Raw genomic sequence first — 19,500 nt, 5'->3', positions numbered from 1 at the left:
AAAGTAAGACAATGCTTGCTAAGTTGAAGTACAGGTACATACATAACGCTCAGTGCGTGGAGGTAGAGGCATAGGGTCCATAGGAGAACAACTAGAGCATCCTCAAATACTACAGGGGGAACGTGACAATATCAACAGCGACTGCCTCAGGGAGGCTTATAGTGAAATGAAGAGGCGTCCAATGATTTCCACAGTTTCTTATTTGTCGGCCTCCATGTAGATGCCTGAAGTGCCGGATTGTTAGCACCCCTCAGGAATGATAACCACTCCTGCCAGATTTTGAAGTTCACCTCATTTGTACTTTTCCACTTGCACAGAACCACCTTACAGGCCAATGTAAGCATTAAGTCCAAGAGCAGGCGGTCCTGATCATTTGACAACTGCGGGTCAAGGGCTCCTAAGATCACATATACAAAGGACCGTGCAGGATTGATCTAGAAAATGAAAGAAATGCAGTCGAATATTCTATCCCAGTATGCTCCTAGAGCGGGACAGTGAAACAACATGTGAGCGAGATCCCCTGGACCTGACTGGCAGTTCCAGCATGTTGGTGAATCTCTTAGTTTACATTTAAAGAGTTTATCCGGAGTCCAGAACGCCCGGTTTATAAGCATGTATTTTGTTTGGAATAGGATGGGAGATACTTTATGGGTAAGAGCAGCCTCATGGATTATGTCCCAGTCAAAACATATTCCCGTTGAGTTTGGTTCAGCCTCCCATTTCAATTCCACCTTTCTATGAGCTTTCGTGGGTAGAGGTAACAATAATTTATAAACCCTCGAGACGAAGTGACCCGCATACATAAGTCGAGGGAGATGGAGTATTAACCAAGGGGTGTAGGGAGAGAAGTTACGAGCGGTCAGAGCAGCTTTGATTTTCAAGAACTCATAAAATTCCATCGGAGTAAGGTCATATTTTTGTTGCAAGGTCGAGAACGGGATTGGATCTTTACCGTCGTACAGATCCTTTGCTAAGTTAATGCCCTTCCCGGACCATGATTCCCAGCATAGTCTATCAACGTTATGCTTAAGATAGGGGTTTCCCCACAAGGACATGAAAGATGACTTAGTGAATGTTAACCTCGTTTTGTGTGTGAGGTCAAGTCTAAGTAGAGCCCGTCTAGTATTTAGGATTATATATTTGGAGTGTGGTAAATGTTTTAGATCCATAGTGAGGAAGGATGCAAGAGGGGCATGATTTACTAATGATTCCTCGATATTGATCCATATCGGTGTATAGGTAGGGGATTTTGTCAACCATTGGGCACCTTGCTTGCAGAGGAATGCTGTCTGGTAGTTCCTGAAAGAGGGCAGGCCCAGGCCGCCTTTATCCTTCGCTAATTGCAGCTTTTTTAACGCAATCCTGGCTTTCTTGCCACGCCACAGGAAGTTACCAAACAGTTTGTCTACTCTAGCAATAAAATTGTCCGAAAACGACATAGGGAGCATGCTAGCTAGATAATTGACCAACGGAGTAGTCATCATCTTGAGCGTCTCCGCTCTGCCCCACCAGGAGATGTACTTCGGTGACCGCCCTTCCAATAGTGTAGCTATTTTCTTTAAAGTTAGTTCCTCATTTATCTTCAGAGTGGAAATCAGGTCTTTATCGAAGTCCAACCCCAGATATTTAAAACAGTGAGGCTGCCAGGTAAGACCAGAGTCCCCAATGATACCTTTGTCCCCTATGCTGTTCAGGAGTTTAACCTCCGTTTTATCTTTATTGAGCTTGTAACCAGATACCTTGGAGAATTCCTCGATATCAGCCATAAGTGCATTTATCGCTTCATCAGCTCTCTCTGATAAGACAAGCACGTCATCCGAGTATGCCGTTAATTTAACCGTACAATCCCCAAATGGAATGCCAGCTATATTAGAGTCATTCCTTATATGATACAAGAACGGTTCGATCGCTAGTAAGAACAATGAGGGAGATAGGGGGCATCCCTGTCTCGTGCCCTGCTTTAGACAGAAGGAGGAGGAAAAGGAACCACCAGCTCGAACCCTTGCTGAGGGGCAGCAGTATAAGGACATTACCAACCTTGTAAAGGTGTCTCCCAGGTTGAATTTATGTAGGACTGCTTCGAGGAAGGACCAATCTACCTTGTCGAAGGCCTTTTCGGCATCCAACGTTATAGCTACTGTGGGTGTGTCTATTAATTTCGCCTTTTCTAATACATGTGCTAGAATCCTCGTGTTGTCACTGGATAGCCTATTTTTAAGGAACCCTGCTTGGGACGGATGAACCAATTGGGGGAGGACCTTCTGAAGGCGGGCAGAGAGTATCATAGCCAGGATCTTACAATCTATATTAATCAATGATATAGGTCTGTAGTTTTTCGGGAGCGAAGGGTCTTTACCCTCCTTAGGGAGTACTGCAATGATCGCTTCTGCCAGAGTGCCTCCGACCTCACCTGAGTTATTTATTTCCTGAAATAGACGAAAAAGGGGCTCAACTAAAAGGGAGGAGAAGGTTTTGTAGAATTTTGCCGTGAAGCCATCCGGACCCGGGGCCTTCCCTGTCTTCAGATTTTTAATTGCATTCTCTATTTCTACAGCATCAATTGGGCAGTTAAGACTAACCTGGTCCTCGGCAGATAGCCGTGGGAGAACACATTCGTCCAAATACGCCTTGGTCTTGTTTCCCTCCACCTTTTCATTTTTTGCATACAGATCTTCATAAAATACTTTGAAAACGTCTGCTATTTTGTCTGGTTCCGAATGTAGCTCCCCTAAGGCATCTTTAATGACACTGATAGAATTCTTCTGGACCTTAAACTTCAGATATGAAGCTAGACTCTTGCCAGCCTTATTGGAATCGCATAGCATAAACCTCCGTCTCTTATCAAGCCAAACCCCCGCCCTTTCACTAACTATTTTATTATATTCATATTTTTTATTCGCCAAGGCATGAAGAGACATGTCATCCCTATTCTGTAGATGTTTACTTTCCAAAGTTATAATTTCCTTCTCTAAGATCTCCAGGTTCGCGTGGTAATCCCTGTTCATTGCTGATCTGATTTTGATGCACACACCCCTTATGGTGCTTTTCAACGCCTCCCACCTGATAAGATCAGTCGTGTCCCCCTCTTTGTTATCCTGCAGATAGGAAGAAATCGCAGCTAGCAATGTGGCCCTATGTTGTTCCTTTCCTAGGATTTCGTCATTCAGGCGCCAGGACGTCTGACGAGAGGAGGGTATAACATTAGCTATGGATAAGGAGATGCATGAGTGATCAGACATTACACGTGGTTCAATTGTAGTAGACTCTATTCTAGGGACCCCGTTCTGAGACATGAGGATGTAATCGATTCGAGAATACGAATCGTGTGGCGAGGAATAAAAAGTGTAATCCCTTTCCGTGGGGTTCTGAAGCCTCTATGTGTCTACCAGGTGAAAGCGTTGGCATAGATTAAGGAAAGCTTTATGAGATTTATTTGATGTGAAGGGACAATGGGAATCTCTATCTAGAGTAGCATCCATCGGAAGATTGAAATCCCCGGCCAATATGTGAACAGCATCATCGGGGATATTTTCAACATGCTTATTCAGATCTTCCCAGAATTTGAGGTCACTGGTATTAGGAGCATAGATGTTCGTGACATAAAACTCTGTTCTGTCCCTGCTCAGTTTGGCTGTGACCCACCTCCCGTCTACACTCGCCTCAGAGGACAAAATTTCTACCTTAGATTTCTTTGCAACCAGTATCAGAACGCCATTCTTTTTATTCACAGCCTCTGCACCCACAACCTCATTATAATACTTATTTCTCAAGTGGTAAAATTGCTTAGTCTCAAGCTTCGTCTCCTGCAATAACACAATGTCACCTCTCAATCTCCGTACGTAATCCAGGATCTTCTGTCTCTTGACAGGTTGGTTTAGACCTTTAACATTAAGAGATAATATTTTCAGTTGATCGACATTACACACTCCCAACGGAGTACCAATTGTATTATGTGACATCATTAAATCTTATTTTCATAGTTATAATTATATCTCTCACATAATACAAACCGCAGCATGGTAGATTGAAAACGCTGTTAGATCTATGGAACCCACAAGCGTGGAAATAGAGCCCACCACCTGACCCACCACCAAGCATCAAATCAGGAAAGACTATGCAAGCACAAAAGGACAAAATTAAAAAAAAAAAAAAAAAAAACATAGAACACACATCCCGACCCAAAGTCCCCTCACCCCCCCACCCTCCCCACCCCAACTGTATGTAGCAGGCATGGTGACTGGAAAGAGACTGCGTTAGCACTGCATCTTCCCCGTGCACGTATACATACTTAGAAGATTGTGGAACAAGGAACTGGTACGACATGCTTATAACAGGCATATAAACGACCATTAAGTAAGGCAACAAAGGTACGCCAATGCCCAGGAGGCCCCTTCAAGAAAACAAGCGTGATAGACATGTAGTCCTGCGGACCATAGGGTGAAGCACGAAACAACAACATGGCCAACCATCATGACCAACCATCGTAGTCCTACCCATAACCACCCATAACCACCAGATAGCTGTGATAACCTGTAGTCAGAATTACAGTACTGAATCACATTATGCTAACATGCAATAATAGAGACAATCTTTGCAGCAAAAGAGCAACAACGGATGTACCACCACCAGATAGGGGTGATAACCTGTAGGCAGAAATACATTGCTGAATCACATTATGCTAATAGGCAATAATAGAGCCATTCTTCACAGCTAAAGAGCAACAACGGATCCACTCATCTCAAAGCACATTCACTTATATCCTGAGGCCGAGGCCTGATCCTCTGAATCCTCGGGTTTATTCGTTTCCATGTCCAAGTCCTCAGGACCATCCAGCATACGTTTCAATTTCAGTGGGTCAGAGAAGATGTGCGGAGAGCCTTGGATAATCACACGGTACTTTGCTGGGCCCATAAACCCATACTGGAAACCCCTTTTCTTCAACTGTGGTCGGAGTGCCAAGAACGCCTTCCTCACGTCCACCGTTTCCTTACTATAGTACTGTGAAATATAAATTTTGGCAGATTTCCACAGAATATGGTTATTTTTCCGCATAAAGCCCAGAATCTGCTCTACATGCTGGTAGCGTAGTGGCTTACACACAATAGCTCTAGGGCCTTTCTGATTCTTGATCATTCTGCCCGGCACTCTGTGGGCCCTATCGAATTCCAGCGTGCGATCAAAGGTCATGTTAGTCGCTTGGGTGAACCATGATTCCAAAAAGGCCACACAGCTCTCATGTTGATCCTCTGAACCCTCCGGAATTCCAAAAATTCGTAGGTTTCCTCTCCTATTCCTGTCCTCCAACTCAGCTAGTTTCCGCGTTGTTTGGTCAGCAGCTATACGTAGGCGCTTTATGGCAGTGCCTGATTTAACCTCCATGTCTTCGAGTCTGCTAATCCTCGATTCTGCTTCAACCAGTTTTGCATTGGTGTCGCGGTTGTCTTGCCTGATCGCCGCCACTTCCTCTTTGGTTGCTCTAGCCAGATCTCTCACTTCATCCAGTCTGTTTAGTATCAGCTCTACCGGGTCTGGATTGCCTTTTCCCGCCTTGTTGGGTGAATTCGGGTTCTCATATTTAAGCCTCTTCAAGCTTTTCGCTATCTCTTTGTTGTCCGCCATTGCAGCACACGCCCCCTTCGGAGTGCTTGTCTTCGATTCTTCAAGTGCACCTTCTTCGAGCCAGGTATATTCAAGTATACATATATTTATGGGACTACCAAGGGCCGTTGTTCACTCTACCTATGCGCCACCTATGCGCCACCTATATGGTATCCCTCATGTGCGTGTAAGGTCCTGCACGAGTAGAGACATGCATACAGCTCGTCTGGTGTGTTATTTTAAATTGCGTTCTGGGCGGCTGAATTGTGCAGTTCTGTGATGTATCATCGAAGTAGTGTGATAACCCACATAGGAGCAAGACCGAACATCCACTGATTTTCAGTCCACAGGCCACAGGCCACCAGGAGCAGCGCAGGACACCTTCACAGATTCATAAGCACCCATGCAGCGCCTTACAACTATTCATACCTCAAGGCAGTCTCTGTCATCATGTGTCTGACCTGCAATGCAGTGGTGCTCCCTAGCATAGGAACCTACTTCTGCACTGAATTCGCTCAGACCGATATTGCCACTGACTTGAAAAATGCATATGCACCATTCGTTATTGCTTGTATGCGCGCTAATTAAATTGGTGTTCAGGCTTCCTTATTTCCGCTCACAGCACACATAGTTCACAAGCAGCAAAGATTGCGAGGTAATAGGCAGAGACTGTCGTGCTGATCGCCAGCTGCGTGCATCGTGTGACTCTCACTAGCTTACGGAGAGGTACAGAAACTCCCGTTTTAAAAAGCAGGAGCCGCCATTTTGTGGTCGCGGATAGCACGGGCAGCGTCAGTGATTCCACATGGGTCTAACGTCCCATAGAGTCGGTCGTATTACTCACGATTCTACCCAGCTCATCTTTAGCTCCTCAGCTCCCAGCTCTCATTCTTGGACCAGATGGGATCCCTGGTTCTCTCCGGCAGCGATCGGCGGGGCTACGCGGTCTCCTCGTCCGCTTCAGACACTGCAGTCACCGGCGGGAAACATACGAGGCGGTCGAAGCACCCCTTCCCGTCCTCAGATTTTCATGCGCGACCCCTCTAAATGCTCCTCTCGCATTCCGGTTGTCAAATCAATGACCCGTGGTGGCATCGGAGCAGTAAGACTTGCCCCCCATTCAATTTCCGATCACGGCACGGGCAGAGGGAATCACAGCGCCGCCAGCTCTCTCGGCGTCCAAACCATGCCCCCCGTAACATCCTCCTTAATCTTGAGTTGGGACTGCTGATTAACTTTAACTATAGTTATGATATATTTGGCTTCTAGATCAATTACCCTATCGTAAATTTCGAAACGACTCAGTACCTGGATATTCGGAATACGAATAAATCCTTGGAAGGACAGGACGCCCTTGGAATTTTGGAATACGCTTTGTGTGGCATACTTTAGTGAGTAAAGCATTTTTAATATCACTATGCACGATTTATTTGTTTTATATGACCCTCATTATGATTTACCATTGGGATTGGATTAGTTATTCGATATGACCTTTGTTTTCAGCACAGTTGCAGGCTTTGGACTTGGAATTATCTTTCCGTATACCTACATGACAATTTCGTGAAAACTTAATGGTGAGCTCAATTCTCTCGTTCTTTTGGGCTCACTACTAATACCTTCTTGGCTAAACACATTGGGGCTCTGATTTTGGTGGACAAGCGTCAGTTGATTAGCTGCTGGTTAATATCTGATGTAACTGTTGTGAAGATGGTTAGTTTATTACCACATCTCTTTACATTTCGGTGGTATATAGGTTTTACCTCCCCCATCTTGTGGAATAACTTTTAAAATTAATTATATTACGGAATGTTGTGTGGTACTTTACTCCCTATCTATAAACACACTACTCATTTCAGTCTTTGCACTTTGGGTCACTCAATTACGGTGAAACTTCTAATTTTTTAGGCTTTTTTCCTTCTGATTGACTTTTAGCTACCGGGTCTACCTTTCTCTCTGGTTTCTTCGGGAATGTTTTGTTTGTCTTCACTTGAACCGTGCTTTGCACTGGCAGATAAATCATTGTTTTGCGGGTTTGTTTGTAAATGGAATGTTTCAAGTCAATTTTGAGATGTTCTTTATGATACCCATTTAATGTTTGCTGTGTAACCTTTACAAAAAAAGCTGTATTTTAAGGTTTGAACGAAAGCCACTTTGTTTACTTAATTGTAAATAGAAAGCGATTTGATTATGATATCCCCTTTTTAGGTCTCGCCTGTCGATGCGCATGCGCATCGAGCAAGCGAGACTATGGGGGCTTATCCACTCTTTATCCACTGCAAGGAATCGTGGCGATTCCTTGCAGTGCCCGTGACTTTTAAGCTCAATGCGCATGCGCATTGAGCTTAAAAGCGCGTGCACGTCCGTCTTGTTTTACCCGCTCCGCCCCCTCCCCTTCCCGCTGTGTACCATTTCTCCTCCCCCCTCCCCTCTCCTCCGTCCGTCTTGTTTGTTTAATTTAACCCGCTCCGCCCCCTCCCCTTCCCGCCGTGTCGCATTTCTCCTCCCCCCTCCCCTCTCTTCCCTCCGTCTCGTTTGTTTAATTTAACCCGCTCCGCCCCCTCCCCTTCCCGCCGTGTCGCATTTCTCCTCCCCCCTCCCCTCTCTTCCCTCCGTCTCGTTTGTTTAATTTAACCCGCTCCGCCCCCTCCCCTTCCCGCCGTGTCGCATTTCTCCTCCCCCCTCCCCTCTCTTCCCTCCGTCTCGTTTGTTTATTTTACCCGCTCCGCCCCCTCCCGAGTTAGCCCACTGCTCTCTTCCCAGCTCTGAAGATCATCCTCGGCAAAAGAGCCGCCGACCCGCAGCCAGCATCAATGCGGTACAGACCTAGGACTATGCTGGTAAGTACTGGCCTCCGGTGCAAATGCTTGTTAAATTTCTAATAAATAGCATCCGAAATATGTGTTTTTGTGAAAAATTGCAGCTTCTAGACCACGAGAGGATGAATTGTTTGTTTAGCAAGCGCTTTCACTTTTGAATTACAGAGCTGGGAGTGGCAGAGCTGACTGCTGAGCATAAGAAGTGAGATCTCGCCTTCTTTTCATTAACACAGGATTCACGTCAGAAACACCCCCTCACCTCCACTCCCATCCCTTGCCTCACGTCTCCCAGCACTGCAAGTACGGCTAGGGCTCGGTCCCCTTCCTGTTGTGCTCATCCTGATGCTTAGCTCCACTGCCTGCACACACCCTCCACCATGTTGCTTTTACTTTAACCCACACGCTGACCCTCGTGTTGTTTCTATATCCCCCCCCCCCCCCCCCCGAACAATGCTGTAAATAATAAAAGGAAACCGTGATCTAAATTAACCTTTTGGCTGCAAGGCATTGCGTTATTTAATCCTTTATTTCATTACAGCTAAATTGTCATGTTCATAAAACCGGAACCTCGACCCCATAACGAGCCAAGCTTCCATCATGTGGGTTCTGCCTCCCTCTAAACGCGATGTGGTGTTTCAGCCCGATCTGCAGTCTTTGGAACTCGGGAACCCGGTTCCAATCTCAGTTTTGGCTCAAACTCTAGAGATTCTGGGCAAATCCCCTAATTTCCTGATGCCTTGAACAATGCATGTGGCCTAGTGTAATGTAACTCTCGCTTACGCAAAGTGCTCTGATCCCTTCTGATCGAATTCACGCTATATTCTACAAACTGCAGAAGACTGCACTAAGGGGTAAAAAACAAAAAACAAAGCCTCAACATAAGAAAACACGAATAAACACTCGTTGACTGGCCGATTTGTACACAGTGGACCCAGGAAATCGGGACAAATCACAGCTTCCCTACTTAAATTTATAATTTTCAACAGATATTTTGTGTCAGAAACTCCTCCTTTTCCTGCATTAGGTGGAGCCACGCACGTCCAGTGAGAGCCTTCCTGTTGCGCCCTCCCTGCCAATCCTTTCCTTGTCGCAGCCCCCCATGTCCCCCCGTCTCAGCAGCTTGAGCTACGGCAGCAACTTTAAATACTTGCCACACAAGTAGGAAGAGCAGGCCGCATTCCTCCCCCTCACCCCCTCACCCTCACTCACTCACCCTCACCCCCTCACTCACCCTCACTCTCACTCATCCTCACTCAACCACCCTCAACCTCACTCACCCTCAACCCCTCACACTCACTCACCCTCAACCCCTCACCCTCACTCACTCACCCTCAACCCCTCACCCTCAAACCCTCACCCTCACTCACCCACCCTCAACCCCTCACCCTCACTCACCCTCAACCCCTCACCCTCACTCACTCACCCTCACTCACCCTCAACCCCTCCCCCTCGACCCCTCCCCCTCAACCCCTCACCCTCACTCACCCTCCCTCACCCTCAACCCCTCACCCTCAAACCCTCACTCACCCTCAACCCCTCACCCTCACTCACTCACCCTCAACCCCTCACCCTCAACCTCAACCCCTCACTCACCCTCACTCTCACTCACCCTCACTCAGCCTCAACTACTCCCCCTCACCCTCACTCACCCAAAACCCCTCACTCACCCTCACCCTCACTCACCCTCAACACCTCACTCACCCTCACCCTCACTCACCTTCACTCACCCTCAACACCTCACCCTCAACCTCAACCCCTCACCCTCACTCACCCTCACTCACCCTCACTCACCCTCAACCCCTCACCCTCACTCACCCTCACTCACCCTCACCCTCACTCACCCTCACTCACCCTCACCCTCACTCACCCTCACCCTCACACAGTGCAATAGTTCTCAGACCATTTCAGTTAGAGCTTTTAGAAATGTTTATGGCTTTTTTTATTTGTAATACTTTAGCATTGGCTACAGGAAACAAAAATGCTAAACATTTACAAAAAAAACCCATAAACAATTCTAAAAACACTAACTCTAATGGTGCGAGACCTATTGCATTTCCAATGCTTGTTATTAGATTGTAATTATGTTTATATCTATTGTAATGCTTACAGCCCTGACGAAGTCGTTTGGTCTTGATGACCTTGACGAAACACGTGTTGGCAGCGGTTGTTTGTGTACGTGTGAAGATTGGATTCTACTAAAGATTGAAAAACTAAAGAAGAATAAAACGGAAAAACGTATAAATTTGGACTTGATATTTTGAATTGACGTACTCCTTTTCAGCTCAGGATCTAATGTTCATGGTTTGATGAGCGAGAAGACCCCTTGCTACATAAAAACAATGCTACTTTAAACAAAAAGTCATAAAAACTGTACAATGGGAACTTCATTTGCCAAGGTTACGGGTTCGGATTGACCACGCCCAGCTCACAAATGTTGCTACACCGATAGCGATGGAGGGGGAAGTATCAGTTTTAAGTATCCTAAAAGCTGCGACAGCAGATTTGGTGCCTAGTAACCGACAAACTGGTAAAATCCAAACTTTCCTGGGTAACAAATACATGGGGCAGCAGAAAAAGAGATGTTCAATATTCTCTACTGCTGTTACACAGAAGGGGCACTTATCACTACCACCAGTTGTCCAAGAGTGCGTGAGCCCCCGCACAGGTAACGAGCCTACTCGTAGTTGGTGGTACAGTTTGTGATCGTTTGGCTTGGTGATTAAGTCCCAATAGGCTTCGTATTTAGGGACATCTTTTACGACCAAAAATTCCAGTGTCATTGTAGGACCATCAACCATAGCGGATCTCCTCTCAATGATCCAATGCCATTAAATATCTTTAAGTGCCTTCTTTGAAGGAAAGGTCGCGCGTGCTGGATCAACCCATAGTGCCTCCAGGTTTACATTTTTCAGGAGCATCCTGAGGTGACAGAACCAGGGTACCCTGTGAGACCCTTCAAGACCCCTCACATCATTGATGGCCTCAGCAAACAGGGATAATTCAGGTGTAGTCCACAGCCGCCGCCAAAACGCCAGTGGTCTATACGTACCTCATCCTCAATGGATTTGACACCTAGGTCTAGCCGCAGGGGTAAGCAGGGTGTCGATTGTGGGAGGCCAGTTGCCATTCTCAGGAACCTATTCTGAGCCACCCTCAAAGAGGATAAATCACTATACCCCCACAGTTCGGCACCATAGATAGTTGCAGGAATTACCTTGGAACCATAAATTTTAACCAACGGTGCCATGGGTTTGGTGAGAGATTTTGCATACTCCTTTAATAGGGCTCCCCCAAGTTGCCCATTCTTTTCCAACTGTCATCATGTCAACAAGTCATCATGAACGCAATTTGTATTTTATTATTTTGCCATTGTTGTTCAGCGTCGGTAACTTTTTTTCTTTTTGCTGATGCTAAACCGCATCAGCAACAAGCACTGATAAAAAAAAATTGTTCCTTAACAAAGGCCTTCCTTCAGTGAGGCAGCAGGCATGTCTCCAGTGAGGCAGCAGGCATGTCTTCAGTGAGGCAGGAGGCATGTCTTCAGTGAGGCAGCAGGCATGTCTTCAGTGAGGCAGCAGGCATGTCTTCAGTGAGGCAGCAGGCATGTCTTCAGTGAGGCAGCAGGCATGTCTTCAGTGAGGCAGCAGACATGTCTTCAGTGAGGCAGCAGGCATGTCTTCAGCGAGGCAGCAGGCATGTCTTCAGTGAGGCAGCAGGCATGTCTTCAGTGAGGCAGCAGGCATGTCTACAGCGAGGCAGCAGGCATGCCTTCAGTGAGGCAGCAGGCATGTCTTCAGTGAGGCAGCAGGTATGTCTTCAGTGAGGCAGCAGGCATGTCTTCAGTGAGGCAGCAGGCATGCCTTCAGTGAGGCAGCAGGCATGTCTTCAGCGAGGCAGCAGGCATGTCTTCAGCGAGGCAGCAGGCATGTCTTCAGTGAGGCAGCAGGCATGTCTTCAGTGAGGCAGCAGGCATGCCTCCAGTGAGGCAGCAGGCATGTCTTCAGTGAGGCAGCAGGCATGTCTTCAGCGAGGCAGCAGGCATGTCTTCAGTGAGGCAGCAGACAAGCCTTCAGTGAGGCAGCAGGCATGTCTTCAGTGAGGCAGCAGGCATGTCTTCAGTGAGGCAGCATGCATGCCTCCAGTGAGGCAGCAGGCATGTCTTCAGTGAGGCAGCAGGCATGTCTTCAGTGAGGCAGCAGGCATGTCTTCAGTGAAGCAGCAGGCATGCCTTCACTGAGGCAGCAGGCATGTCTTCAGTGACGCAGCAGGCATGTCTACAGTGAGGCAGCAGGCATGTCTACAGTGAGGCAGCAGGCATGCCTTCAGTGAGGCAGCAGGCATGTCTTCAGTGAGGCAGCAGGCATGTCTACAGTGAGGCAGCAGGTGTGCCTTCAGTGAGGCAGCAGGCATGTCTTCAGTGAGGCAGCAGGCATGTCTTCAGCGAGGCAGCAGGCAAGCCTTCAGTGAGGCAGCAGACATGTCTTCAGTGAGGCAGCAGGCATGTCTTCAGTGAGGCAGCAGGCATGTCTTCAGCGAGGCAGCAGGCAAGCCTTCAGCGAGGCAGCAGGCATGTCTTCAGTGAGGCAGCATTCATGTCTTCAGCGAGGCAGCAGGCAAGCCTTCAGTGAGGCAGCAGGCATGTCTTCAGTGAGGCAGCAGGCATGTCTACAGTGAGGCAGCAGGCAAGCCTTCAGTGAGGCAGCAGACATGTCTTCAGTGAGGCAGCAGGCATGTCTTCAGTGAGGCAGCAGGCATGTCTACAGTGAGGCAGCAGGCATGCCTTCAGTGAGGCAGCAGGCATGTCTTCAGTGAGGCAGCAGGCATGTCTTCAGTGAGGCAGCAGGCATGTCTTCAGCGAGGCAGCAGGCAAGCCTTCAGTGAGGCAGCAGGCATGTCTTCAGTGAGGCAGCAGGCATGTCTTCAGTGAGGCAGCAGGCATGTCTACAGTGAGGCAGCAGGCATGCCTTCGGTGAGGCAGCAGGCATGTCTTCAGTGAGGCAGCAGGCATGCCTAGGGTGAGGCAGCAGGCATGTCTTCAGTGAGGCAGCAGGCATGTCTTCAGTGAGGCAGCAGGCATGCCTTCAGTGAGGCGCATGCATGTCTTCAGTGAGGCAGCAGGCATGTCTACAGTGAGGCAGCAGGCAAGCCTTCAGTGAGGCAGCAGACATGTCTTCAGTGAGGCAGCAGACATGTCTTCAGTGAGGCAGCAGACATGTCTTCAGTGAGGCAGCAGGCATGTCTCCAGTGAGGCAGCAGGCAAGCCTTCAGTGAGACAGCAGGCATGTCTTCAGTGAGGAAGCAGGCTTGTCTCCAGTGAGGCAGCAGGCATGTCTCCAGTGAGGTAGCAGGCATGTCTTCAGTGAGGCAGCAGGCATGTCTTCAGTGAGGCAGCAGGCATGTCTTCAGTGAGGCAGCAGACATGTCTTCAGTGAGGCAGGAGACATGTCTTCATTGAGGCAGCAGGCATGTCTTCAGTGAGGCAGCAGGCATGTCTTCAGTGAGGCACTAGGCATGCCTTCAGTGAGGCAGCAGGCATGGCTGCAGTGAGGCAGCAGTAATGTCTTCTGTGAGGCAGCAGGCATGTCTTCAGTGAGGCAGCAGGCATGTCTTCAGTGAGGCAGCAGGCATGTCTTCAGTGAGGCAGCAGGCTTGTCATCAGTGAGGCAGCAGGCATGTCTTCAGTGAGGCAGCATGCTTGTCTCCAGTGAGGCAGCAGGCATGTCTTCAGTGAGGCAGTAGACATGTCTCCAGTGAGGCAGCAGGCATGTCTTCAGTGAGGCAGTAGGCATGTCTTCAGTGAGGCAGTAGGCATGTCTACAGTGAGGCAGCAGGCATGTTTACAGTGAGGCAGCAGGCATGTCTTCAGTGAGGCAGCAGGCTTGTCTCCAGTGAGGCAGCAGGCATGCCTTCAGTGAGGCAGCAGGCATGTCTTTAGTGAGGCAGCAAGCATGTCTTCAGTGAGGCAGCAGGCATGTCTTCAGTGAGGCAGCAGGCATGTCTCCAGTGAGGCAGCAGGCATGTCTTCAGTGAAGCAGTAGACATGTCTTCAGTGAGGCAGCAGGCATGTCTACAGTGAGGCAGCAGGCATGTCTTCAGTGAGGCAGCAGGCTTGTTTCCAGTGAGGCAGTAGGCATGTCTTCAGTGAGGTAGCAGGCATGTCTTCAGTGAGGCAGCAGGCATGCCTTCAGTGAGGCAGCAGACATGTCTCCAGTGAGACAGCAGGCATGTCTTCAGTGAGGCAGCAGGCATGTCTCCAGTGAGGCAGCAGGCATGTCTTCAGTGAGGCAGCAGGCATGTCTTCAGTCAGGCAGCGCCAGGCATGTCCAGTGAGGCAGCAGGCATGTCTTCAGTCAGGCAGCAGGCATGGATCCAGCGAGGCAGCAAGCATGTCTTCAGTGAGGCAGCAGGCATGTCTTCAGTGAGGCAGAAACAGTCATGTCTTCAGTGAGGCAGCAGGCATGTCTTCAGTGAGGCAGCAACAGGCAGGTCTTCAGTGAGGCAGCAGGCATGTCTTCAGTGAGGCAGCAGGCATGTCTTCAGTGAGGCAGCGGGCATGGATCCAGTGAGACAGCAGGCATGTCGTCAGTGAGGCAGCCGGCATGTCTTCAGTGAGGCAGCAACAGGCATGTCTTCAGTGAGGCAGCAGGCATGTCTTCAGTGAGGCAGCAACAGGCATGTCTTCAGTGAGGCAGCAGGCATGTCTTCAGTGAGGCAGCAACAGGCATGTCTTCAGTGAGGCAGCAGGCATGTCTTCAGTGAGGCAGCAGGCATGTCTTCAGTGAGGCAGCAGACAAGCCTTCAGTGAGGCAGCAGGCATGTCTTCAGTGAGGCAGCAACAGGCATGTCTTCAGTGCGGCAGCAGGCATGTCTTCAGTGAGGCAGCAGGCATGTCTTCAGTGAGGCAGCAGACAAGCCTTCAGTGAGGCAGCAGGCATGTCTTCAGTGAGGCAGCAACAGGCATGTCTTCAGTGCGGCAGCAGGCATGTCTTCAGTGAGGCAGCAGGCATGTCTTCAGTGAGGCAGCAGGCATGTCTTCAGTGAGGCAGCAGACAAGCCTTCAGTGAGGCAGCAGGCATGTCTTCAGTGAGGCAGCAACAGGCATGTCTTCAGTGAGGCAGCAGGCATGGCTTCAGTGAGGCAGCAGGCATGTCTTCAGTGAGGCAGCAACAGGCATGTCTTCAGTGAGGCAGCAGGCATGTCTTCAGTGAGGCAGCAGGCATGTCTTCAGTGCGGCAGCAGGCATGTCTACAGCGAGGCAGCAGGCATGTCTTCAGTGAGGCAGCAGGCATGTCTTCAGTGAGGCAGCAGGCATGGCTGCAGTGAGGTGAGACCTAATGTCAATAGGGTTGCGGTGATGCTCAGGAGGTATCCAGAGGCCGTGGGGGGGGGGGGGGGGGGGGGGGCAGGGGGGGGGGGGTGCTGTGTTCACAGGTGTGGTCTGGGTCACGGTGGCAGGTGTATGGGGGTGTCCACGTGAGGTGACCGCCTGCTTTGGCCACACAAGCACTTCATGCAGCGCCTGTCACCGGCCTGCAGAGTCTCTGCGCAGCCTCTCCTCGTCCCCTGATCAGAAGCAGGTGGGGCTGGGTGGGGTCGAGGGGTGTAATGTATTTGGGGCGCAGACTATGGGCCATAGAAAAGGGGGGGGGGGCTGGATTTGATGCCCGTGGAGGAGGGGTGTTCCTCGCTCTTTCTATGTAGGAGTTACTTAGTGCCTTCAACAAGGCGAACCCCAGGGCCCCACTACAGCGGGGGAGGGGGGGGGAAGTCCGTCCTTCCCAGGAGGGGGCGGGGGAGCGCGGCTCTTATGGGTCCCCCGACCATCCTAAGGCCAATGAATATCTGTGAGCTGTGGGAGCCTTGATGGGGCCAACCATTCGTAAACCCACACGGACGTCTAAGTTGACCTGTGTGAATCGGGCCCCGAGTGTTGCGGTACCTAGGCAGGGGGTGTGGGGGGGGGGGGGGGGGGGGCATATAGTACCAGCCCACAAAGGCCGTTTAACTCGGTGACTGCAGGGCTCACCTTTCCAGGTGTGTCTGTGAGGGCTGGCATGCTCCAGATGTGCCAGGAATGTGTGTGGTGGGTGGGGTGGGGAGGGGGCACATCTGCATTCTGCAGACAGACCCCCCCATAAACTGATAGAGCCGGGGACAGAACGATGCTCCCTCAGTCTGTGCTCATGTCATGGAGAGAGGAATGTTGCCTTCTAAAAAACATTTCAGGTAAATGCTTGCAATAAAAAATCTGTAAAAAAGTAAACACAGCAGCGGTGGCCATCTTAGAATGGTATGGTGTTTAGTGTATCATGGTTCTATCATGGCCACAAGGTTCCTGGAATTATAAATCATAGATACCCTATGCACAATACCTTTGCAAGATGTCATTCAGTAAACATCACGCTCGGCAGCCATCTTGGAAGGTGCTGTGCATTGTGTACCAATCCATGATGGCCGACATGTTACTTCTAAACGTGATGGCTGTCTTGGAGTGGTAAAAAATACACTATGAACAATACCATTCTAAGATGGCCACTGGGTTAAGATGCAGCGGCCATACAGGATGTGGCACAGTGCAGATGAGCGAGAAGCGGAGTTTCTGGGCTGTCTTAAAAAATAAATAAAAAACAAGAAAAGAAATGAAAGGGGACCTACGAAAGGAGAACCTGCAAAAATAAAGGGCTAATCCACAAGTCTTGGCACTGAAGCGCTGTCTTTTTTAGGTCTCGCCTACGCAACGCGCGTGCGCTGCATAGGAGGGGACCTCTTGGAATCGATTTTTATTTTGCCCTAAAACATGCACGCTTTGCATTGCTTTCAATTGAAACGCGTGCACGTTTGACGTTTCCCTAGCAGGAGCGAGCTTTGGCGACATCTCTTTGTAATTGTCTTCCAAACAAATGGTGCCCCTGCTCGCTCCCGCAAGGGAAAAGTTGTGTGTGTCTGGCAGGCCGTGAAATGCCAAACGTGCTTTAAATTTCGCTGAAAGTGTTTGTGCGAAGACATCGCCATCATGGTCACAAAAAGCAATGGCGGATTTCTATGCGAGTAGGCCTGCTTCACGTCACAAACAATTTTCTAGTCGAGTCCCTGTGAGTCAGTTCTATCTGGCCGACGCAGCCCCGCACACTTCGCTAAACTGCCGCACCGCGGCGGAATTGCAGCCGCGGTTAACTGGTTAAAAGCTAATCACATCCATACTGCAAAGTCTGCATGAAGCCGAGATCAGGCACAGGTCAACTTACAGCAGGTTTCAATTTCTGCCTATCAGTTTAGCAATTCAGATGTCTGGGTCAAAAAGCAGGTTAGTAGGCTGCGGTATTAATCTCTTAGGCCTACATTTCAAATCCTGCATGTGTAAATATGCCTTAGAGAGTGAAAGAGGGCGTTAGACCAGACACCATCAGTGGCGATCACTTTGCATATATGTATGATGTTATTGTATACATGAGCAGGTATTACCCCCAGTTGGGCACTCCCCCTGCCACGTAACCTTCATGTTTGTGTAATTCTGTCTTACATACACATCTGCCATGGTCACCGGCGCATTGGTATATTCCAATGAACCACACTAGTGACCTGTGTGTAAAGGTGTACTACAGTTTCACTTTAAAGCTTGGTGTTATTTCCGCTGCTTAACATGACGATGCGGTGTTATTAATTATGCTATAAAAATGTGAGTTCAGCAGCACGCACGGTGACAGTCTTGCTCATCTTCTGAGCTACCACCTGCGGGCCCCATTACAGCGGGGAACTGCTCACTGACAGTTTTAGGCTATGTTAGCAGTCGCGTCCACTAACTCTTTTGGGGTCGGGTGAATGTGAAAGCCACTGTGGTGCCCGTCAATGTAACTTCTTAGCATGCCTAACGTCACGAAGTAGAGCTTGTAGGAACAGGCTGTGGCTGGTTTGATGTTGACTGCCGCCCACAGGGCTCAGCAGGTAGTGGGTGGCCCACTGGACTGAGGCGGAACGCTCGGTCAGCTAATGTGTTTGATGAGCTTATTTTCTTTTGGAATAATACTGCAGGTAGAATATGATGTAACTCTTCTTGAAGTTTCTCATTGCTGAGATGGGTGTAATTGCTTTTTTTATACGTTTCCCTCGTCTTTATTGCTTGATGTTGCTCGCCAAAAAGTGTCACTCATAGTCGATGAAATGTCACTCATATTTACACTGCAATTATGAAAATGTCACACATAGCAATCTAAAACCTTGGCAGCTATGCAGGCACCCCTCCAAGCTCGCCTCGTGAAAAGCAGACACAAGCTGTCCTTCAAGCATGTCCAGTGCAGAGCAGACTGGACCTATTGAAAAAACAAGCGTTGGCCTAGCCAAGAGGTCTCGCCTTTGGGACCTTATAAGTGTGTAGTTATCCAGCACAATATCCTTGGTGCAACATCAAGTGTTGCATGGCTAAAAACTTATAAGTTGCCAAAGGCGAGACCTATTGGCTATGCCAATGCTTGTTTAATGGATGTGCCCATGCGATCAGGCAAAGGTCGTTAGTCACAGGGCATTAAATCCAATACCTGAAGTTGTCTGACCCACTGCACAATGCTGTTTGCTGGCAAGGGCAGAAGCAAAATGTGAGTGACATTCAAACAGACGAGAGGGCTGCCTCAAAGGTCCTCTCATGACTGAAGAGGGCTGCCTCAAAGACCCCCTATGTATGTGTCTGTATGTATGTATTTCTTAATGACGTTTTATATTTTGTGGTGTGTTTTTTCCCCAGAGATTGGTCCGGTCACAATCACCGACGACCCCCAAGAGTTCCAGAGAGAGCTGAGAGAGATGTATGTGCAGGTGGGTGCCCTCATCTGCCCTCCATTGACTCTGAGGCGTGGCCCCAGGCGCGGAAGCCACAGTGGTCGCATCATTCTCATTGCCCCCTGCCCTGAAACTCTCCATAAGGCGGTCTAGAGACGTCCAGGCGTTTCTTTAACAACAATAGGTAGCAGATCCTGTGGGATGTGGGGAGTAGGCATGCCCACCTTGTACCGGGGGGATTCACCTCACAGCGGTGAGTGGTGCACTGAAAACGGATATCTGATGCATTCACGCATTCTTTTACAGTGCATGCCTT

General features: G+C 49.1%; 1 protein-coding gene across 1 annotated transcript in view; it reads left to right on the top strand.

Moving 5' to 3' along the window:
* The window catches only part of HMCN2 (hemicentin 2), a 761,275-nt gene that overhangs the window by 29,850 nt on the left and 711,925 nt on the right, over window positions 1–19,500 (top strand). Inside the window, exon 2 of the mRNA XM_078646218.1 lies at window positions 19,150–19,220. Coding sequence (XP_078502344.1) covers window positions 19,150–19,220 — 71 coding nt within the window. The remainder of the gene's footprint in view (window positions 1–19,149; window positions 19,221–19,500) is intronic.

The sequence above is a fragment of the Lissotriton helveticus genome, chromosome 5_1, assembly GCF_964261635.1.
Source record: "Lissotriton helveticus chromosome 5_1, aLisHel1.1, whole genome shotgun sequence".
In the NCBI taxonomy this organism is placed as follows: domain Eukaryota; kingdom Metazoa; phylum Chordata; class Amphibia; order Caudata; family Salamandridae; genus Lissotriton; species Lissotriton helveticus.
Note: the sequence above shows the minus strand (reverse complement) of the source record. Positions and strands in the feature narration are given on the sequence as shown.